This window comes from Trichosurus vulpecula, chromosome 5 (assembly GCF_011100635.1).
Source record: "Trichosurus vulpecula isolate mTriVul1 chromosome 5, mTriVul1.pri, whole genome shotgun sequence".
Classification (NCBI taxonomy): domain Eukaryota; kingdom Metazoa; phylum Chordata; class Mammalia; order Diprotodontia; family Phalangeridae; genus Trichosurus; species Trichosurus vulpecula.
Window position 1 is genome coordinate 10458936 of NC_050577.1, and position 23624 is coordinate 10482559.

At 48.4% G+C, this 23624-nt stretch overlaps 1 protein-coding gene across 2 annotated transcripts in view; it reads left to right on the top strand.

Annotated features, from left to right (window-relative positions):
* The first annotated feature begins 1219 nt into the window (after positions 1 to 1219).
* AHR (aryl hydrocarbon receptor) overlaps positions 1220 to 23624 on the top strand; it is a 61090-nt gene continuing 38685 nt past the window's right edge. For both annotated transcript variants that reach the window (XM_036759437.1, XM_036759438.1), the window contains exons 1-2: positions 1220 to 1362; positions 14631 to 14818. In XM_036759437.1, coding sequence (XP_036615332.1) covers positions 1295 to 1362; positions 14631 to 14818 — 256 coding nt within the window. In that variant the 5' untranslated portion in view covers positions 1220 to 1294. The remainder of the gene's footprint in view (positions 1363 to 14630; positions 14819 to 23624) is intronic.

Genomic DNA, 23624 nt, shown 5'->3' on the forward strand with positions numbered 1-23624 from the left:
GGCTTCGAGGGGATGCGGGCATCGTGGGGCTGCAGGCAGTCGGATGCGTGCATTGCTGGGCTTCGGGGCGGAGGGGATGCGGGCATCACGGGGCCAGAGGGGATGCGGGCACGGCGGGGCTGCGGGGCCAGAGGGGATGAGGGCATGCTGGGCTGCGGGACCGGAGGGGATGCGGGCATCGCGGGGCCAGAGGGGATGAGGGCACGGCGGGGCTGCGGGGCCAGAGGGGATGAGGGTATGCTGGGATGCGGGCATCGCGGGGCCAGAGGGGATGAGGGCATGCTGGACTGCGGGACCGAAGGGGATGCGGGCATCGTGGGGATGCGGGGCTGGCTGGGCGCCTGGGGAGCCTGGGCACCTGGGGTCTGCGTGAGGGGGCCCTAACAGCCATGCGCTGACAGCCTGCCAGGTAGATGGACTTCCCGGCACCCAGGTTAAGGTCAAGGCGTTCGCGTTCTGGGCGCCCTCCTAGAGTGGAAGCGCCTTGAGGACAGGGGCTTCTGGGCTCCAGGACTTTACAGGTACCGAGCCAGGCTGACGCTGCTCCGTTTTACGGAGAGGGAAACTGAAGCTCAGGACCATTGGCCCTGCACTAAGTGGACCAAGCGCGGCGCGAGCCCACATCCCGGCGTGCTTCAGCTCGCGGCGCCGTGCTGCCTTCCAGAAGCCAAGGAGGACGCCGCAGCGTGCTTGGGTGGGGGGGGTGGGGAGGTGAGGGGGCGGGGACAAGGCCACAGCTTTGCCCCCGACCTTACCAAGATGGCGCCGGAGGAAGGACAGCACGTCCGCCGCGGTGACGCAAGCAATGGGGGGCGGAGTCGGGGGGGCAGAGCCTAGGGGCGGGGCCTTAGAGGGCGGGGCGCGAGGGGGCGGGGCCAGAGGGCGCGGCTGTCAGGCTGCCTGGAGGTGGCCGGGCGGGGATCGAGCGTTCGGGGTGCCTAGTAGGCGGCGGCGGCGGCGGCGGCAGCAGAAGCAGCCTTGGCGGCGGCGGCCCCGAGATCCCGGACGGGCGGCAGGAGCCGGGAAAGCCCCCGAGGCGCGCGGGCCCCTGCCGTGCCCTCTGCCCCCCACCCCCGCACCCCCCTCCCCACCACACACCCCGCGAAGCCGGGCTCTCAGGGGCTCCCGGCGCTCGCGGGCCGAAGAGCGAGCCTTGTGCGCCTGCGCCCCGCCGCCCCCTCCCCGCCCCCCCGCAGCGTGCGCCCGCAGCCGCTGCCTCACCTGCGGCCGCGCACCCTCCACCTGCGGCCGCCCGGAGCCCGCGCGCAGCCCGCACCCCGGGAGGCCCGGCGCCATGAGCGGCGCGGGCGGCGTCCACATCACCTACGCCAGCCGCAAGCGGAGGAAGCCGGTGCAGAAAACGTAAGTACCCCCGGCCCCCCGGGGCCCGAGCGGGTTGGGTGCGGGGGCGCCCTCCCCGCGCAGGACCTGCCCCGTGCCCAGCTCTGCGCGCTTCTTAAAGCGAAGGAGGGAGAGCGGGGAGCCCGAGGGCCCCTCGGCCGGCCGGCTGCGGGGCGCCCCCGCGCTGTGCCCCCTCCCTGCCTCCGGTGCGGTCCTTGTGCCCCCGAGGCGCGCACCCACGCACACAGCCGCGCACACCTTCTCCGGGCTCCCGAGGATCGCCGGGCGAGGAGGGGCGGCCCTCGGGGCCGCGGCCGGTCCCGTCCCCAGCCTTTGGCCGCTCGGGGCTCCGGGCTCCTCCTGGGAAGCTCCGCGGTCCGAGCCCGCAGCACGCGGGGCTCCCGAGGCCGGGCGGGGGCGGCTCGGACCTGTGCAGCGCGGGGCTCCGGGCGCTCCCTCAGTCCGCATCCTGCCCCAGGCTCTGGCCTCTCTTTTCGTGGGTGGGAAATAGTAGTGTCACCGGGGGACCCAGGTGCGGGAGCTCCCGCGAGCCTCCCCGTGGGCCAGGACAGACACGGGAGGCTCACTCCCCATGGAGAACGCCAGCTAGGCTAGCGTCGCCCCGCTGCCCTGTTACAGCCCCAGGCTTTGCGTAGAGTTGTGGCGTTTTTCTTTTCCTGAACTTGAGAATTTTCCAGGGACTATCTAAAATAACAGATTCCTTTTTGTATTTTTGAAAATAGTAATCTTAGAGTGGTGAGGAGCTCTCAGTGTGGAAACTCCCTCCGCCGATGCAGATCTCTAACTCATTGGCGTTGGTAGGCTCGGAGAGTTAGCCGGCTTACTGTGAAGTTGTGGTGTGCCCAGGAGATCTCTGCGGGTATTTGTGAGAGAGGTGACTTAAAAGTCTGTCTTCCTGAGTTCAAGCATGGCCCCCTCTGCACTACCACACCTTGGATGGTTCAAGTATACAGATACATGAAAGTTTTATAAAATAAGTTTCCCTTCCACCTAAAATTCATTCTAACAGTTAGTCGTATTCCTATGTTTTCGTTTATTACTGATATATTTAGTTCACCCACATTTTTAAATATTGATAAGCAGGATTGCAGTGGATTTCGCAACTATACTCTGTAAAATTGGAAGTTTTCCTTGTGCCTAAACATTCAAACATAGTTGCATGCCAGTGATGTTTGAAGTAGATACAATTAACTAACTTTAAGAAAGTTTCTTTAAATATGAAATAGCTCATTTAAGTTTTAAGTTTTTCCTCCTTGTTCTCAGTGATTTTCTTTAGAGTTAACTCTGAAAAACCTAAATTGACATTAACATATGAACTCCATAATTGTACCATAAATAGACGCTAATTGAAATAGCATGCACCAGCTTTGACAGCAGCATCTTTAGACAGTGTGTATTACATGAGATTTTTAGCTGAGTTTGGGATTTCTTGCCTGGATTGGGAGTATTGTGAGATGGTGACTTGGAGAGTAGCTGCATGGATAACTCAAACAAAACTAAACACTATATAATCCTATAATTCACTTTGTATTTAAAAATGTACTTGTGGATTTTAGATTTTGCTTATGATGCTAAAATTATTGGTATGTGCACTGTTCCTGTTCATCTGTTTATTAATAGTGTAGATGGAAAGTGTGGAAGTATTCTAGATTCCATAGATCCTTTGGTTACTTTTCTATGTGTCAGATCACAGGATTATGCTCCTAAAATAATCTTCAGTAAGTTACTGATTGTTTTAGGCAGGTTTCTAAAACTATATAATTCCTTGTGTTTTTCTCTGAATTCTGTGGGATGACTGGATTGTTCAGTCATCTTAGACAAAGTGATACTTTAATATTCTCTTTGTTATCCCATCTGAGAAAAAAAAGTTAGTTTTGAAGTTATAAGACACTTCTGTTTAGTCCTGAAAGAAAAGAATAGGTATGGGACATTCGGCCATCTTTGCCCCCTATAGATCACATTCTTTATTTGGCATCCCAGATACGACAAGTGAGATGGTGTGAAGAATGCAATGGATTAGGACTCTTTGCCCACTTCACCTCCCCTTTTCTCCAACTTCTTTGTTGTCACTGAGGGATGGTTTGCTGTAGTCATCCAGTCTCTAATAACACAAGTACCTTCAGGCGGACTGTTACCATATGATCCACTCGGGCAGTGGGAAGAACAGGGTCCTGGTATGCAGGGGACCCATTGGCTGCAAGGACGGGGTCTGGGCTCCGGGCCTGCCCTAAGAAAAGCCACCAGTCAGAGTTCTTCAGTGGCCAGTTCACATTTGGGGGGGGGGAGGTAATCATCATTCCGTTGACTTTACTCTCATTTTAAGGATGACTACAAATCATCAGGTAATTAAAAACGAGAGGAGGAGGGGGCTTACCCTGCACTAGAATTCTTGGAGGACAGTCCCTAAAACTTGACCAGAGAATTCTCTGGTCCATTTGGTTTCAGTGCATTAAACACTTAAGTCTTAAACTCAAAAATCTTTTCCTTGAGTCTTTCTTTCTCAGGGGACCAGAGTTTTTGCTTGATGGATCCCTCCAGAGAGTACTCTCAGCTTGGCTCTCTCTGTGCTGGCTTGTAGGACTTCAGATCAAACCTGACTGAGAATATGAGCAAGTTTTGGAACTTTTTTTTTTTTTTTTTTTTGCAGAAGCTTAATGACTTTGAATATACAGCAGTTCTCATTTTAGTAAACTCCTAGTGAAAACGCTTTGTCACCTTCATTTTGGCTGCCTTTTTCATAGAAAAAAGCAAATAGAAATTTTCATCAAAATGTGTCTTAAAGTGTGGACTCAACCTGGGACCTTCCCGACCATCTTGGCGTAGTAGAAAGAGCCCTGGATTTGGAATGGGTGGGGAGGGGGTAGAATTCTGACCCTGCCCCTGCTCAATGCAAAGTGGAGGTGAGCCCAGATCTCTGAGGACCCTCTCCCTCTGCTACTAATCCCGACACGTGCCATCTGCTGTAGTCACTGTGCGGTTTCAGCTCCCCCTAGTGGCCAGCAAAGCATTGTGGCAATAGAGGCCACGTCCCGAGCTCTACCATGCGTCCGATGGCTTGGGCAAAGTCCTGCCAAAGTGGCTTGTTCCCTGGTTTCTTGGCGATCAGAGCCGGGGATCCTAGCGTCTCACTCATTGCAGAGAGACCTTGAAGAATCGGGTGCATCCCCTGCCTTCAGGATGAGTCCTTGCCTGAACCATCTGGGCCACATCAGAATCTGTTCTTAGAGCTGGACAGAGAAGGAGTTTCTACTACAGCCTCCCTTGACAACCCACTCCAGTGTTTAATAACGACATTTCTGCCCCCTAGTAGAAAATGCATCATTTTATGTAGCCAGCCCCCCACATTTGTGTGCAAAGGAGCACATTTATAACAGCGCTTTGAGCTTTACAACGCACTTTCCTCTCATAGAGTCGAGCCCAAAGCACAAGGTAGATCAGAGGACCTAGGATGGAAGGTTGACCTTGCCCCATGCCCCCTGGGGCTCATCCTCCTCATCTGTAAAAGTCACCAGTTCCAAATATGACCTCTAGGGCCTGGGCAGTGCAAACATTCTCTGCCTCACTTATCCTTTGGGGAAACTGAGTCTTGGAGAGAGATTGAGTAGCTTGGCCTGAGTCACACAGCCAGGACTCCACCCCTGGTTCTGCCTGAGGTCCAAACCATCATCTCTCCACTTTCCATAGGCATTCTTATTCTGTCTTTATTAGAGGAAGAAAAAGGCGTTATGTCTCTTTTCTTTTGTAGAGGTCGTCACACTGACCGTTAGCCTATTGCCGAATTTGGATTCTCCAGCCTTTTTGTTTCAGTAATATTTTTATAATCATCTCTGAAGAGTTGAGGTTTTATGATTACAGAAGGATTTGAAGAAAGTCATTTGAGCCTTTTATGAGGAAGACAAGGCACAGTATTGAGAGTCTTACATTATTGCTATTTTTAATGTCAGAAAAGAGGTAAAAATAAATTTGTGAATTCTTGCCATCTTCTACTTGTTTGTATTTTTCAAAAAAGATTTAGCCACATCCCTTTGTAGGTGTTCTGCGGGTTCTGGGTGAACGTTTATCTAGGGAGGACTGGCCTTTTATCAAAGAAACGATTAGACAGTAAGATTGGGTTAAAGCAAAGGCATTGCCACATGTCTTTTGGTGAAGTCTGATCACAACTGCGGCATTTCAATATGAACCTGGAATTGCGTTTCTGTCCAAGCACTCCTTTAGCTCAGACCTCAGTGTAGAAGGGGCTTCAGAAGTATCAGCAATTCAGGCATTTTAACAAGAGGCTTTAACCTGAGCTGTTGCTTCTGCCAGTTTCCTTTCAAATGATTCTATATAGCAAGCATACTAAGGGCTATGGACAGTTTCCTTGAAAAATTGGGTATGTGAGAAAAAGTTCTCCTTAACTATGAATTTACCCATTGCAAAAAAGAACCCTATAAACAGAGGTAATTATACTCTTCATCCTTTCTTAGTTGGAGCTTCTTACCAGAAGACAGTAATTGTCTATTAGATCAACATTTCCCCTGTCCAGTATGAACTCTATAGAGGCATGCCTAGTGTTTGCTTAAGCCAGGTGGACCTCATTCCAGGGGCTCTTTGGGCCATAGCCAGGCTCATCAGTTTGGAGCTAGAATGGACTTTAGACATTGGACAGATATCAAGTGCCATCTCTTTATTTTAGATAAGGAAACTTGAAGCCCACAGAGGTGAGGCATTTGCCCAAGGCCACACAGGAAGTAAGTAACATGGCAAAGCCAAGATTTGAATCCACATCCTGCCTCTAATCCAAGACTTTTAAATACGGACAGATATGAAAAGGTGGCACCAGGCCTGGAGTCAGGAAGACACATCTTCTCAAGTTCAAATCCAGCCTCAGACACTGACTAGCCGTGCGATCCTGGGCAAGTCACTCAACCCTGTTTGCCTCAGTCTGTAAAACGAGCCAGAAAAAGGAATGGCAAACCATTGTAATATCTTTGCCAGGAAAACCCCTGATGGGGTCACCAAGAGTCACATATGACTGAAAAATAACTAAACAGCGCAACAAAATAGGGAAAAAAATCCCAAGTTTGTGTTGATGTTATTGGTGTGTGTGTACTCAACAATAAAACCAAACCAAGTTATTCTGAAATGTCCATGTTATTTTGATACATTACAGAAAGTTAAATAAGAGGCAAATTGCAACTCAATTTAAAGAAAACTCCTCACCATAGAGCTCTTGGCATGTGAATGGGGATCGCAGGGAGGTTATGAGCCCGCTGCCCCTGAGGTTCCTGTGAGGCCACAGTGACCTCGGAGGCCTGTTCCCTTGGCAGTTCTGGGGTACTGTTGGGGATTCATGCTGCATTCCCAAGCATTACTCAGGTCTCCTGTGTGTGCAGCTTAGTGCCAGGTGCACACTGAGTGCTGGGAGTAAAGCCCCCCCTTTGAAGACTGGCCTATGCTCCCCTGGGAGGAGTGGCTGAGTTGGGGTGTGGGCCTGACCCCCTCACTGCACACACAGTGTACTCCGCACGTTGCTCACTGTCCTCCACGGTTATTAGCTTGACTAAGATGTTGTTCTCTGAGGTCCAGAATCAAAGCTGTTTAAAAGGTTTATAAAATTTTAGTCCACTTTGACAGGCAGGGAAGCATCGTAATGGAGAGCTGGGGGAGACCAGAAGACCTGAATTCTAGTCTAGCTCTTTACATTGTCAAGCTTTGTGACCCTGGGCAAGTCACTTACTGTCCCTCGGTGCCCAGGTCATTTTCTGAGGAGCTGAGCTGAGCAGATAGATCGGGCCTCCTTAGTAGATGGGCAGAGCCTTCCGTACACCACTGAAATGCCGGTCCCTAAAAGAGGGAAACATAGTATGCGATTTATATATAATGTAACTAATTAAAATAATTACAAGAGATAAGTCAGTTTTACTCTGGTATAATATTTCAGCCGTTAATTGGACCTTCCGCCTAGTCTCGTTGTGCCTTGGAGATACTCTTGGGTTTTCAAGGAGTGCTCCCACCTGCAGACTGCTGGCTCCTCTCTGTTGGGCCAAGCCGGAAGGGCTTGAGTATTGGCCAGGGGACCGTGTGGCAGCTGTGAACTGGCAGGCTCAGCACCGGCAGGAGAGAGTCCTCTTTTTGCCATGGTAACTGATCAAGGACCTGTAACATGTGCATGTGTGGACAAAATATTTATTGCTGAAATCAGAATTCTTGGAAACTATAAAAGTGTCCTTTTTCCAAATTTGTCAGTAGTTCATCCAGATCACTGCAGCAGAAATTATCACTCAGTAATATGTGCATCACAGAGAGGTGGCCCCCAGAGCACTGGGTGCTTCCGAGGTGGACTAATGGGGACGGTGACCTCTCCTAGGCTTTACTGCATGCATCGGAATTCAGCGAGGGAAGCCGGCAGGCACAGGGCAGGTCAGGGGATGTTTTTTCCTTTCTCTTAGATTGGAAGCTCCTTGGGGCCAGCAGTCATGTCTTACTGCTTCTTACCCTTCCTGAGGCTTAGCACCTTGCTTTGTGGTCCTAACTCCTCCTGTGCATAAATAGCTATCTGACTTAGGTTTCCAGAGGAGAGTGAAGGTCAAGGAGGTTCGAGGCCCAGGCAGAGCTGCCAGTCTAGTAAAGGCGGGCACTCAGGCTCCAACCCAAGGCCTTCATCTTGCAGATTGGCATCTTCTCCACTGTACCAACCAGCCTCTTATTCTAATGATGCCAGTAGAAACCTTTTGGTTTGCATTAAAATTGTGGTGCATTTTACCACCTAGACTCACTCATTGTTTTCTGGGATTCAGGAGAAAGAAGCCTCCCTTCCCCTGGCTGATACATGGCAAAGATGTCTTAGCTTGGTGTAGTGACACAGGGCTTGGAGTCAGAAGTGGAGAGCTCGATGCTTGCCCTTGGCCTTACTCCCTGGGGGACTGGGCCAAGGTTCTTTACCTTTGGAGGACTCAGTTTCCTTGTTGGTGAAATGAGGGGCTTGAATGTGACCATCCCTGAGGTCATGTTCACCTTCAAATCCAAGATTAGTTCTGTGATATGGGCTGGGCCCTGAAGACAGGGCCTGGATGGGAGGCCCTTAGACAGAGAGGTAACACTGACGATTTTAAAGAAGAAGTTGGGCACATGTGATGGCACCAACCAGCGGCAGAGGGTATATTGGGACGTTCCCCTGACAGCATCCTGCCTGTTCAGCCTCTTCCTTAGGAACTCTGCCCCAGGGCCTGGTCTTTGGGACACAGCCTCGTCTCCATGGCTTCCTGGGCTTCTTCTGCCAAGGGGGTGGTCTCTAGGAGTCAGGAAACCAAGGGAAGCAGCAGGCTTGCCTTGTGCCTGGCCACAGCTGCTGGAGCTGGGTCCCCCAAGGCATGTGGAGGAGCGGGCCTGGCCCCGAGGTGGAAGTCATCTCCAGCTGCCACCCAGCCCACTTTGTGGGGGAAAAGGGGATCGACGGGCCTCCTCTCTTAACTTATTACTGTAGAACTTATGAATATTTACACAGAATTTAATATTCACATCCCAAGATAAACGAGCCAGGACTCTACTTCCAGAATGTAGGGCTCATCTTTTGTAGCTTGGAAAGATGAAATACTTTAAGAGGTCAGATGCCTAGCGTTTTGCATGCACCATATGTGGCTTTCTCTTCTGCTGATTTTTTGGAGTTGATTTAAGTTTTTAGAGGGACCATCCTTAGCATGTAAGTAGGAAGAAAGATTTGGGGCCAAGGCTCTGAAATTCTTCCTACCTGCTGAGAGGAGAGAAACATGACATAGAACATTTTAAAAGCAGTGGATAAGTTATGTTTGGATCGAGCATTTTGTCATTTAGATTTATACTTGTCTTATCTATAACAAGCAAATGTGTTAGAAGAACGCAGTGTTGTCAAGGGAAAATGCTCTTGTGATATGGCTGATCTTTTGTCTTTTATTCTAAGTTCTGATCTTAGTAGATTTAGGTTTCAGGCAGTTTCTGGAAAAGAGATTGTAAAGTGGCTTTTAGGTGAATTAGTAGTTTTCTAAAATGACCCAAGCTCCGGAGTCCTGTCCTTCCCTGAAAAGCTAAGGAGTTGAGAAGCCCAGAGTCCAGTTGTCCACAGGCCGTGCTCTTGTTCTGGGGCCTGCATTTATGTGATGTGCTGTTAGACAGGCACGCCAGTGATATGTAGCCTGGGTGAGGGCTCCCAACGGTTTTTAAACTTACTTGTCTAACTTAATGTATGTTGTGTATTAAAATCATCTTTGTGCTTGGGCCACAGTGGGGGAAAGTCAGCATTTGTTTTTCCACAAACTGGTTCAATACTGAGTGAATCCATCTTGTAGAATATACTCAGGGTGGTTTATTTTCTCTTCTGTTTAACATCCTTCTCCCCCATATCTTAAGATTTTTGACAGATCATCTTTTATAATCAATGGAGATTATACATACGAAAGCACTTTATGATTTGTATAGTGCTATACAAATAAAATATGGTAGAATAATAGAAGTTTTTTTAGAATGTTATCTTTGTTTCTAACATGTCTTTTATTTCTGCATGTATCTGATTCAATTCCCTACCCAGTAAGCCATCTTGTAGCAAATAATTATTAAAAAAAAAAAAGTCCAGCAAAACTGAACCAGCCCATGAACTGAGTTTGAGTTTGGTGGTATGTGCCAGGTTCTCTGCCCAGAGTGTCCTCACCAACTTATTTCAGTGACATGGGAACCATTATTTTCCCTCATTTTACATCTTGAGAAATGATAAACATAGAGCCAAGTGGCTATAAATTCAGGTCCAATATATCAGGGATAGATCCTGGAATAAAATCAGGACTTAACCTCTGGTCCCCACTCAGTCTACATTCTGATTTCATTTTCCTAGAAGAAGAAGAGCTGCTTTTAGCACAAATAGGACTCAACAGCCATTTTTAGAAACTGCGATTTTTTAGAGTCAGCGGTGGTAGAACTGGAAGGGAGAACTTGTCCCATTTCTTTTTTATTATTATTTTTATTAAAGAAGTGGCAACTGAGGCTGAAAGGTCTGTCACATATCCAGAGGCATGTTGGTATCTGATTGGGGCAGAACTGGGATTAGAACTCCGACTTTCTCATTAACAGGGGGATTCTTTGTGTACAAAGTGCATTTTTTTCACCATTTTCATTGTAACTTTTATGAAAAGTTTTGAAAACTCTGACTTTTCTAAAATCATCTGAGGTGAAATCCCCATTTCAGAGATCCACTCTCTCCCTCTAAGTCTTTGTGCCTTTCTCTGTCTCTCTTTCCTCACTTATTCTCTCAGCAAGAAGGGCAGTCTCCACTAGGTTTGTGTTGAAGTTTAATTCTCAAAGTCTAAAACAGGGATCTACACTGAGATTCTGCTGCAGAGCTTTAGCTGTGAACATTTGAGTACAAAAATACTTCATCATTTGGGGTTGGAGGAAAGCTAAAGAAAGCCTCTGTAAATGCTTCCAATCAGTCAGTTACACATTGAATAGAAGCACCTTAGATGTCTGGTGACTTCATGTTGCCATTTTACATGTTTCCATTTGTCCATCCATCCATCCATCCGTTCATCCATCCACACACATTTCAGTGAGCCTGTGATCTTGTCACTTGCTCCCAAGCTGTAGATCACAACCTGCCTGTACTTGCTTACCCTCTATGACTCTTGTTCACTTTTTCTCCCAAATGTTCCCTATGGAGGTCACCCAGCATGGTGGAGGGTTCCTTTGGAGAGCTTAGAGGAGGGCTTGGAGACATCACACATACTGCTGCAGGGAGGAAATAAAAAAGGACACATGCAGGAGCTCACACATGCGTATTTGCGCAGTGCACGCCCATGCACATTTTTACAGTGTACACAGTGCATGCACATGCACAAAAATGGGTGTCTTTTTGACATGCGAGAGGCAGACTCAGAAAAAGACTTTCCTTTTCCCTTTACTCACTTAACATCTCAGTACATTAAACATTTATATTGAACAGATGTGCTCCAACAATGCTTTCTGACATTCAGAGTGTAGTGGATGGGTTGAACTTGACCTCTGAGATGAGAGTCAGACTTTATAGAAGAATGCCACTCCTCTCATCTAGTGTATAGTGTTATCCCATTCAGAGGTGACTTAGAGAGAAAAAGAGGAAAAGCACTAAGTCTGCCCCTCCAAGGCCTGCCTCAGGTGGTGCTGGCAAGCTGGCTGTCACATGGACCAGGGAGCATTTGTGATGCCCTCGATGTGCCAGGCACTGTGCTAAGAACTTGTGATCCAAAGACGGCCCTGGCCTCACTGAGCTGCCAGTCTGAGTGGGGCGACAACAAGCAAACGCTGGTGCACGAACGAACGAGGTATAGGCAGGACATACTGAGATGACTGAGAGGGGGAAGGCACTGGAATGAAGACAGGGCAGGACAGGCTTCCTGGATCAGGAGAGAGGGAGTGTTTGGTGTGAGGGACAGGGAAGGGGAGGCCGCTGCCCCTGGTTCTCAGAGTGCTTGGAGCTGGTGTAGAATGGGAGAAGACATGAGAGGTGGGGGATGGGGGAGTGTCTAGGCTTCCAGGTGAGGAAGGTCTCAGAATGCCAAACAGTGTTTGCTTTTTGTTCATGGAGGGCGCAGGGAGGTACTGGAGGTTATTGAGTGCGGGGAGGGCAGATCTGGGCTTTAGAAAGATCACCTTGACAACTGAGCACAAGATGGGCTGGAGTAGAAGAGACTGCTGTCAGGGAGACCTACCAGCAGGCAGCTCTGGGCAGTGGGTGGCACAGTGTATGGAATGCTGGGCCTGGAGTCAGGAAGAGCTGAGTTCAAATGCAGTCTCAGATGCTTACCAGCTGTGTGATCCTGGGCAGGTCACTTAACCTCTATTTGCCTCATCTGTAAAATTGGGATAATAATAGTACCACCTCCCAGAGGTGTTGTGAAGACTAAAGAGATAATAATTGGGAAGCACATAGCACAGTTTCTGGCACATGGTAGGCAGTGTACATATGCTGGCTGTCATCATCATGCAGGCAGGAGGAGCTGAGGGTCTGCATCTGAGTGGTGCCAGTATTAGAGGAGAGGCACCACGGGGGTAGAATTGATAGGCTTGGGCAGTGAGAGGTAGTGAGCAATCAAGAATGCCACCTCCGTTGTGAGCCAAAGGGCCTGGGAGGCTGGCAGTGCCCTGGGCAGTAACAGGCACATCTGGAAGGAGGGGGAGTTTGGAGGGAAGGATGAGGACAGTGTGGGATGTCCAGTTTGAGGTATCTGAAAGGAGATGTGAGATTGGAGGACTGCAGAGATGTTGGGGCAAGACAGATAGAGGAGAGACTCCTCAGCATAGAGATGGTCATTAATCCATGGGAGCTGCTGAGATCCCCAAGTGCTGTAGTGTAGAGGGAGAACAGAAGAGGGCCCAGGACAGAGCCTAGAGGGAAGCTTACCGTTAGAGGGTGAGATCTGCAGCCAGGGAAACAGAGAAGGGAGAGGTCAGGTCTGGAGGAGGAAAACCAGGGGCGAAAGTGTCCCAAAAACCCGAGGAAAGAGTCTGAAGGAGAAGGGGGTATGGGCAGAGTCCGAAGGGGAAGTGGGAATGGACAGAGTCCAAAGGAGAAGGGGGGGATGGACAGTGTGTGAAGGAGAAGGGGGGATGGACAGAGTCCAAAGGAGAAGGGGGATGGGCAGAGTCCGAAGGAGAAGGGAGGATGGACAGTGCCGCAGGCTGCAGAGAGGCTCCCTTCTCTTTCTCATTTCTCCCTTTCTTACCTTCCTTTCCACTCCCTTTTTGATCCAGTGGAGGTGGGAGCATTCCCTGCCTGCAGCGCCCCCAGCCTGACAGTCCCACAGATGGAGGCCACTGTGGCTGGACCATCCAGTGCAGAAATGCCAGGCCTTAAGCCTGGATCCCGCTTGTGCGCAGGCCAGTGAAGTGCTGAGATGTGGGCTTTGGCCAGACCCCTGGGCAGCTCGGGGAGGACCGGCCAAGGAGAGGGGAGCCTGTGGCCCGGCGTCTGCAAGGGTCCAGGGCCAGAGGAGCCTGGCAGTGCTGGCGGCAAGATTAGATGATAATGCCGACCTGATCACTGTATTATATGTACCCTCTAATGCAGTCATTAAATCGTCAGAATTATTTTAAAAACAGTAATCCCTCTGGGAAAGGAGCTGCAGCACAGCGTAGGTGGAAGAGGCCTGCATCTGGAGTGGGAGACTGTGGGGTGCAGGGCAGATAATGCTGCGGTCTTGGGTTCCAGTCCTGTTTCTAGCACACACCATATGTAGTTTTGGGTAATAGGGTCCCCTCGTTGAGCATCTGTAAAATCGCACAGAGTTAAGGTGGATGACCCCGAAGGTCCCCTCTAGCATTTTGGCTGTGATTCTCTCAGCCTTTGTGAGCCTCAGTTTTCTTACCTGTCAAATAGGGGTGATAACGGCGATACTTCCCTCCTAGGGCTGTGGCGAGGCTCCTATGAGAGTGTCCATCCAAGTCAGGCAGCCCCTGCTCTCAGAGAGCCCTGCTTCTGATGGGGAGACAGCACATGTGCAGGGTCTCAGCAGCAAGTCCAGTGGAAAAGTCCCTTCCCTAGTCCTTAGCAGAATGGGGGGAGAGGGGGTAGAGAAGGTACCCATCATGGGGCCCATTGGAGAGACCAAAAACCGTGGAGCTGGTGGGAATGACTATGCTGAGCCCCCTCTTTAGATGGAGGCTCTGCACTGCCGTCTGAGGAGACTGAGGAGAGGTGAGGACAGGCACGTTCAATTTTTCAGCATAATGAGATTCCCTAATGATGAGCTTCCTGGGAAAGGAAGGCATGGTGGAGAGTCCAGAGAAGTCCAAAAGCAGGGCAGTGGTACATTATAAACTGTACACTAAGGGGGAAAACAAGCTGAAGAAGGTATTTGTGTGCTGGGTAGTCCATTCATCTTCAGGGTAACAGAAAGAAACCTTGCTCCCCAGTCTCAAGGCTGACCAGCTGTGCACATGCACGTGCACATGGGCTGGTTTTCTCCTCTCACAGATCATTGTTTTTAAGTGTTTTTGTTCTCAGCAAACTCATTAATTGATGGGTCACTGTTTCATAAATGCCCATTTAAAAAAAAAAAAAAACACGTTGCTCACCAAGCATTTTTTTCACACAGTTCCGATTAATTTTATTTTCCACTCACTTTTTTTAAAAAAGGTGTATTTCTTGGGAAGAGTCAGCTAATAGTTTAATGGTTTGTATCTGAGAAATATCTCAGCAGGAATTCTAATAGGAAGCTTCAGCAAAAACATTCGTGGATGTGTGTGGTGCCTTTCCGTTTTTTAAACTATGTGTGTCTTCCCCCCAGAGTAAAGCCGGTGCCATTGGAAGGAGTCAAATCCAACCCGTCCAAGAGACACCGAGACCGGCTGAATACAGAGCTTGACCGTCTGGCCAGCCTGCTGCCCTTCCCCCAAGATGTCATCTCCAAGCTGGACAAGCTGTCCGTGCTCAGACTCAGCGTCAGCTACCTGCGAGCCAAGAGTTTCTTTGATGGTGAGACATCAGGATTTCATTTCTCTGCTTGTGAAGTTAATGAAAATGCATCAGATGTGTGCAACGCATCTGTTTGGGCATTTCAATTGTCTAAAAAAATTAACCATATGTGAGTAAAATCTCACTAATATTCTCCATTTAAAGTGTGATGGCAAAGCCCAATCCATAGTGGCTTTTCAAATCCATTTTCCAGTTTCATTCATCAAACCACATGTCGCCACTGAAATGAGATCTGTCAATGAACCTCTGAAAATAATAGATTTGGAGGCAATGTTCTCCTTCATGAATATTCCGGATTAGCCTGAGCATTTCTTTTTTTTCTTTACAAAATTCTCTCCTTCCATCTATCTCTTGATAACATTATCATCAGATTTGCAACAGTGTATTCAGGTGGATTTTCCCTCATTTAGTTTTCATTTAACACTGTCTACCCGATGTCCTCTAGCATTGACCGTGGCCGGATGACGTGGTGGATAGAATGTAGGAGTCAGGCAGACTTGGGTTGGAGTTCACCCTCAAACACCTACTACGTGTGTGTCCTTGGGCAAGTCACTTAGCTTCAATCAGCCTCAGTTTCTTTATCTGTAAAATGGGTACCGTAATAGGGCTTAGCTCACAGGGTTGTTGTGAAGTTCAGTGAGATCGTGTATATAATGAAAAATGCTTTAGATGCCCCAGCCTGACTGTATCAATGTGAGTTGTGTGCACTCAAGTAAAGTATGTAAGGGAGATGCAAACATACATTTGTATACATGTGCGTGGAATCTTAGAACTGCCCATAATTAGGAGTTATAAGGTGGGCTCTGTTGCTCACTCACTTTGCCCTGATGTTCTTCTGTTGGTTTCCTGCCCATTGGTCTGGGCTCCCAGGACCTCAGGGGATATCTACTGGGGACGACCAGGGCTCAGCCGGCTCTTCACCCCTGAGCTCAGAGTCAGAGGGTAGAAATGCTTAGCAGAGTCCACAGTGAGCCTCCATAATGTTAGCAGAAAGTGTCTTGCACAGACGGGGTGAATGATACAATTGTTAAGAATGAATTCTCCTTGAAATGATTCCATTATGTAGATTAAAATTTGCAGCGAAGCTCTAAGTACAGTTACTTAGAGCTGAATCAGTTTGACTTTCACCTAAACACACAAAGGATTTCTGTCTTTTCTCTGCATTTCTTTGTTTCAAGGATGTTTGGGGAATCTTGCAAAATGCTCCCAATTCCTTATTTGGTGGCTTGGTGTTAGGTATCATTGAGGAGGCTGGGACAGGAGCTGGCCTTCAAGGCAGTAGCCTTGGGAAAGTCTCAAACACATTCTGGCCTGTGACCCTAAGCCAGCAGTGCTGGGAGACACATTTGTGCCCCCAAGTCATCCACCCCTTTTGGTCTTTTTATTTCTCCCCCAATTGTACAGACATATCTGCTATGTGATTTCTATATGGGAGATATGCATGGAGATGGGAAAGATTGAAGCTTAACCCGTCTGTGATAAGGCCTCCCATGGCTCCCATGGTCATTGCCTTCTGGAAGGCTGGCCACCCAGGGAGTGGGGCGGGGGGGGGGGGGCAGTGAGAGGGGTGCGGGGAGAGACTGTGTGGTTTCTGCTGGCCAGTAGTCATTAATTCCACAAAAAAGGTGTAGTGATAGGAGACCCCAGGTAGTGGCTGAGGGACCCTTTCTGAACCTCAGGGTCCTCACCTGTTAAACAGGTGGATCTACTTGCCTGGCAGGGCTGCTGCCGTTCAGTGTTTCACTCTGCTTTTATCACACATGGAAATTCTTGCAAAGTCTTTTCTCAGGGAGACAAAACTAGATGGGAAATGAGAAGGGGATGCCAAGTCTGCCCTAGTCTGTGATTTTAAAGTTGGAGGTCACTGTGCCAAAGGGCAGTTCCAGCTTGTGAGTGGAGTGCCCTTTACCTGGAGAGTGTAGAGAGGAGCATGGAGTGGTCAGTCAGCATGGCAAGGGGCAGTCTGCAAATAGCCAAGCTGGGTGGGAGGGAAGGCAAGGGAAGCTCCAAGTGAATAACAGGATGCAAAGGGGGGGGCGTGGGAATTCCTGCGGAAAGAAAATAGAAACGAGTAATCATATGATCTGGTGAAAAAGGAAACCCAAGTTTTTGCTGTAACAATAGATATTTTTCCAAGAAAATATATCCATTTATTCTTAGTTTAAATAATCCAGCCTGAACAGGGTGCCCAGTTTAGTAGCCCTGCCAGATACCACGAAGGGCTTCTGAAAAGAAACGCTTGATTGTAAACGAATCAGACTCATTCCCCCTTTCCTAAAACATCCCCAGAAAACACTCTCAAATGTAACTTCAGAATATTTGGGATACTCTCGAGCCATATTGAGAATTAGGAAGTAGTTTCTTTGGTTCACGTGCAGTTTACTTAAACATACTTTCATAACAGAAACTTTGTGTGTGTGTGTGTGTGTGTGTGTGTGTGTGTGACACACGCATATACATTTATACGCATATACGCATTTCTGTGACATTTTCCAAAAAAGAAGAAAAGTCTATGATTTCCTTTTTTTTTTTAATTCAATTTCACCTGAAAGAATTGGTCATTGATTTGGGGTTTAAATCCTAAATTGATCCTATATTTCATTCAAACAAGTATATTTATTTATTGAACAGTAGTGTGACCAAGTGTCTGTGGAGCTGGCCTCAGAGCCAGAAGTACCCAGGTTCAGGTCCTTCCTCTGATACTTACTGGCTGTGGGGGCCAGCCAGTCTCAGGGCTCCAAGTGACCCTCCTGGTACCAGTACAACTTCAGCTTCAGCCCCTGGGCCTGTCCTACCTGCTGGCGGCCACATATGATGCTGGCTATGGGAAGAGGCAGAAATGAGCAGCCACTGCCCTTAATGGAGCCTCATGCTATGGGGTTAAGTGTGGATGTTCAATTCCAGAATATGGCTGCCATCCCTCCTTTTCTCCCCTCTGCCTCTGTCCCTTTTCTCCCATTTGTCTCTTCCGTCTGTCTGTCCCTTTTCTCCCTTCTGTCTCTGTCCCTTTTCTCCTCTCTGTCTGTCTTTGCTTCCTTCTCCGTTCCCCTACCTCTCTCTCTTCTCAGTATGTGTTTACAACCCAGTCCTCAGCCAAGTGTTTCGGGTTTTTTTTTTTCCCAATCAAAGAAACAAATCTGGGGAATATTAACATAGTGCCAGACACTGGCCTAGGTCCTGGGGGTACAGACATAAAACCAAGAGAGTCTCTGCCCTGAAGAAGCTTGTATTTTCCTGAGGTGGGGGCAGGGGTACAATAGGGGCGAGATCAGCAAATGCAAATATCTGCAAAATAAGGACAAAATTCTTTCCAGGAGGCACTGGGGGAATCAGTAAAGGCCCCTTCCAGGAGGGTTCCCCAGGCTGGGGTGAGTAGGCTGCCCATCCAGGCTGGGGCTGCCCAGCAGCCCAAGGCCCAGCAGATGCCATTGGAGAATGCTGAGTTCAAGGACCATCTAGCAGGCCAAGAGGGCTTGGGGGCAGGATACTACTCAGGCCTCTGGGAAAGGGAGGCTCAACCCAGACCCTGAAGGGATTTAAACAAGGCAGCTTTGATGGTGCAGCAAAGAGAGCACCAGGCCTGCAGTCAGGAAGACCTGAGTTCAAATCCAGACTCAGACACTTAGTAGTGTTACCCTGGGCAAGTCTCTTTACTTCTGTCTCAGCTTCCTCAACTGTAAAATGAGGATAATAATATCCCAGAGGCATTAGGGAGCTTCTTGATTGGGGCAGGGAATGATGTGGTCCCACAGGTGGGTGAAGGCTGGACTGCAGAGGTCAGAGACAGGCAGACCCAGCAGTCCAGTGTAAGGTGAGGGGGAGCAAGGGGGGCCTGCACGAGAGTGAGATGGGGTGATCTGGGTTTCCAGAAGGATCCTCATCCCCAAAGGCTGCCTTTAATAACTCAGTACTGAGTGCTGTCTCAGGGCTGGCTCTTCTCCCCTCCTGCCCCTAGGACCCTCATCCCATGGCCTGCTCCCAGAAAGCCCCTCCCCCCATCCAGACTGTCCCGAAGCTCTGCCTCCAGCTCCTCCTGTGGCCTTTGTTCTTCTCTTCACCTTTGCTTCTGTTTCTTCCTCTCATTCCCTGTCTTCTAGCCCCCATTTGGTTATAGCTTATTAGTTTAAACATCATCTCCTTTGTCCTTTACCTCTAAAGATTCTCAGAAATCTGTGGTTTCTGTCATTTTGCATAATCCCTCCACAGATACAGACAACAACATCCCTCCCTTCACCCCAAACTTTTGTTAGTGACTGTGAGTCACTGTAGGTGAATGCTTGGTCACCTGGTGCCCAGCCCTGGTTAATGAGCCTTTTAGAACAGCTGAGCTGGAAATTGGATGGCAGATCTCTCTCCATTCTGGAGATCTTTCCTTCTTCATAAAATCTGCAGGAATTCTATATAGCCAGCTCATATACCGATCTCTTTGTAGGAAAGGGCCATTGGGCGGCAGCACCACAAGAAAGATGGCATGGGAGTAGAGAATAATCAGAAAAGGATAGCCAGATGGTTGAGATAAAAGGTGGAGCCCTGCCCTGTACCCCCCCCCCCACCAGGGACGACTGACCTCCAAATATGCGTTAGATGGAGGAGAAAGTCCATAGTCCAAGTCTGTAGATGTGTGTGGATTATGTTTAGGGAAATCACAGTAACGTTCCCCAAATTCTGACTTACTCTGTCCCTGATATATTTGGGACCATAAAAGTATATCTTCACCCATTGCTTCTTTAAGGTGATCCAGGCTAAGAACAGAAGCAGATTTTTACACCTTTAAGTGGATAGTGGATAGTAGCTGTGATTGTTATTAAGGTAGGTTAGGCCATTTCAGGCATGGATAACTCCTCTTCGAGGTGATGGTTTTCCAGTATGCTCCCATAGCATCACTTCTGGTAATAGGCCATGGATTTGAGCCACCATCGGGAACTTATGCTGCTGAGGTTATCCACCAAATTCCTTCTCCATTGCCTTAGAATGGCCTGGGAAAGGATTTGGTCTCCTCAGTGCCGAGGCCGATAGATGGTTGTAGGTTCTAACAAGCTTGAAAGGCTTAAAGGCTTAAGGTCTAGGCCTGGTGAGGAATCATGTGTCTGCCATGCCAAGACCAGCCTCCATCATTTCAGAGGTTGGCTGCGCCATCATCCTTTTCTCTGAGGTGGTAGAAGTTAGTGAATTTTCCTGTCTCCATAAGTCTTGATGAGCCCATCTCCTAAGTAGTAAAGGGGGAGTGAAGTATATCATTAGAAGGCAGTGCCTGCCCTGGCGAAATCACAAATCTTCAAGCCCTGCTTTCAAAAGAAAACAAAATGGATTTATCATCAGCTTGAAATGGAATTCTTCATCTTTTCCTAAACGGTTGCTTAATTTTAAACACATCATGTTATATGTTATGCCATCAACTTTAATTGGACTTTGCCAGTAAACAGAGCAGCATCCGAGAATGGAAAAGGGCTAATCCATCCTTTCTAATTAGCCACAGCTGTGTCGATTTTCTTAGTCCTCCAGTTTAGACTGTTGCGGGGCTTACAGAAAATCCTTTAAAGATTTTCAATGAATTTAAAAATCAGAGTGCTTTACAGCCACTATTTTGACCTGAAAATGTTAGGTGTTTTCTGGAGCGGCCAGGCCTTTTCATGTGGCTTGTTGGATGTTTGTTACCTTGATAGAATTCAATAGATTCCTAATAGAATGTTTTCCATAATTAAATCTCATTGTTTCTAATCTTAAAATCATTTTGGAGCATTTGGCTATTAAGAATAGTTCTGACTTTTGGGAAATGGAGCAGAAATTGGGATATGTTTCACACCTCGTGGATGGTCACAGAATTGTTTCTGTAGGAAAGTGCTTTTTCCATAGTCAGTTATGTATTAGAAAGACTCAAGTTTTGAAAATCTCAGTATTTTATATATAGGGGTGGGGGAGACTCCGAAAGTTTTTTCCTTCATTTGACCTTGCTGTTGTCATGCCCTTTGTTGACTCTTCATTGAAATAAAAAAAATGGCATCTCGTTCTCCTTTCTTTCTGGAACTTTCTGCAGCTGCTTTAACAGTTCATTCCCAGTTCATCAGGTTTTGCAGAAGAGAACTCTTATGTTTACACTTCTGCTTAGCTTGTGCATTCCTCTGGATTGCAGTCCTGCTTTGGTATTACTATAACCAAGGCATATTTCTTAATGATATATGGCCAAGCTGAGATCAAGCTCCAGCAAACAAGTTAAAGTGAATTAGAATGTGGGCCTCTTTTAGGCTGGTGTTTTTTTTCAGTCAGTCACTTCAGTGATGAAGTGATGATTCTGTGTGCACCAGGCTCTATTCCAGGCTCTGGCGACACAGAGAAAAGCAGCCATAGCTGCTGCCCTCACATCCTTCATGTTCTAGTGGAGAGTCAGCAGAGAACTGAGCGGGTGCGTATGAGATACCTGCCGAAGGGAAGGAAAGGCAGCCACTGCTGGGGAACTGGTGAAGGTGGAGTTTGAGGTGAGCCTTCGAAGAAGCCAGGGATTCTAGGAAGCAGGGATGAAGGGCGAAATGACTTTAGGGATGGGGGACGGCCAGTGTGTAGGCACGGGGTGGGTAGGCCAGTGTAGCTGCCTAATCACCTGTGGGGGAAGGGAGGGGAGGATGACAAAGTGATCGATTGACAGGGGTGGCTTTCCCGAATGATCGTAATTGGATCATCTTTGCTGTCAGTGCATAGGTCAGTGCCTTTCCCCTTCCCCCAGGTGAACCCCAGGAGTTCTGTGTCATCCCCAGGATCAAACCAAAAACCCTCCCCTTCCACACCAGCTCCCTGCCCTTTCCCATCTTCTCATGCCCTGCTTCCTCTCACCCTGCACACATGCTCGGTGAGCCCGTGAGTGACCCACCTCTCCTTGGTGTTCCTCCCACCTCTCGGCCTGTTTCCTGGCCCCCAAGCCCATGACCCTCTGCCTCCTGGCTTCATTCACATCCTAGCTCAGGTGTCGCCTTCTACAGGAAGCCTCACCCTATGCCTTTAATTCTGGTGCCCTCTCCGTGTTGATTATTTCAAAACTTTCCAGTCTTTATCTTGTTTGTGTTCAGTCTTTGCATGTTGTCTCTCCTAATAGACTGTGGCTCCTTGAGGGCAGGGACTGTCTATTACCTTTCTTTGTATCTCCCTCCAGTCCTTAGCGTGGTGTATGCTTGTTGACTGACATCATTCGGTGTCTGAGCTGTTCATATCTGTTTAAATACTCAAAATATAGCAAAAGCATTTGTTTATAACAAGAGAGGTATAAAGCAGGAAGTTCTAACAGAGTAGCCAAAATCATAATGAAAGGTAGAATTGGTGCCTGGCACACAGTGGGTGCTTTATAGATGTTGATTGATTGACTCATAGAAGCTCAAAGTTGTGGGGAAGGGGCCCTGTGGGTAACCTGGTCCTGCCTCTCCCTGACAGTCTTCAGTGTCTCATTGACCACTGACAGTGTCTAGAAGCAGCTACATCTGTCCAAATGACTAAAATGACCTTTCTATTGACCTCATTGATATAAAACGTCTCCCTGCACCTTCTGCCCTTTGGATTCCTCTTCCCCATGAGGCCCTTCAAAGAATTCGAGTCTCAGACTTGGCAGCCACAGCTTCATCAGAGGTCGCCTCCTCTGCTAATCTACGCTCGGTGGCCCCAGCTGGGAGCCCTTAGGTTATGGGGAGCCCAGGGCAGCCCGGACCCTTCACTCTGTTGTAATATTGCTGTTGGACCTGGATCAGGTCCAGATGGACCGTCTCTTCATTCCACCCATTCTTCTTAGTTTTCCTACCCTCTAGAGCCTAGTCAAGCCAAGCCAACATGTCCTCCTCACACAAGAACCCTTCTGATATTCGAAGATAGGGATCATGCTTTCCTGCCCCACCCCCCATCTCAGATATTCTGTTCTCCAGTACAAACCTCCTCAGATCTTTCCAGTAACCCTGGGAAGATCTGATCTCCAGGGTTCTCACTATCTTGTCCCTGCTGTGGGAGGGGGAAGGAACTGATGTCTCCTACCTTAGTGCAGGGTTACTTCCATCATACTGGGACAGCTGAGGCTGGCCTAAGCCCATCAAAGGCTATGTTTCCAGTGAGTGAGATGGCTGAAGAAGAAAGTCAAGGAGGGCAAGAGGAGACTTGTGGAGGACAGACAGACAGGACAAGCAGGATTCAGAAAGCAGGCCTCGCTTGGGGTTCAGGGGCTTAGCCTCAGGGTAGAGGTGTGCTAGAAATTCAAGGGCTCCCAAATCATTTAAAGGTGTCCATCTCTCTGCCCCCTTTGCTTCATGTAAAATGAATATTTCCCATACTGAAATTTCTGTGCAGTACACTCATCCTAGCTGAGACCTTTCAGTTACTTACTTGGGAGGCTGGATTTGAACTCTAGTCTGCCTGATTCCAAGCCCTACCTCTGTCCCTGACTGCAGCAAACAAAATAGTGTGGGCTTGTTTGGTAACCGCAGGATTTCATAATCACCCCTGTTCAATTTCATCTTGTTACAACCTGTTCAGATCATTCTGCAGTTCTGCTTTCATCTCCCTCTCAGCTTTGTCCCTTTTTGGATTTGACAAGTAATTCTCTTTTCAGCAGGCCTCTGCACCCACCCACCCACCCCCACCTCTTAGGTCAGATGACCCAAATTATTCAGTGATCCCGGTGTTGAATTGGGTGTGGCCCCCACACTCCAGTGCATGATCTAAAATGGACAACTTTTAGATGCAAAAAAAAAAGAGCACACCATGCCTGCGATGGAAAATCAGTTGAAATTAGAGAAATATAGGATTTTTGTTATTAGTTGCACCCATTTTTTAAAAAGTG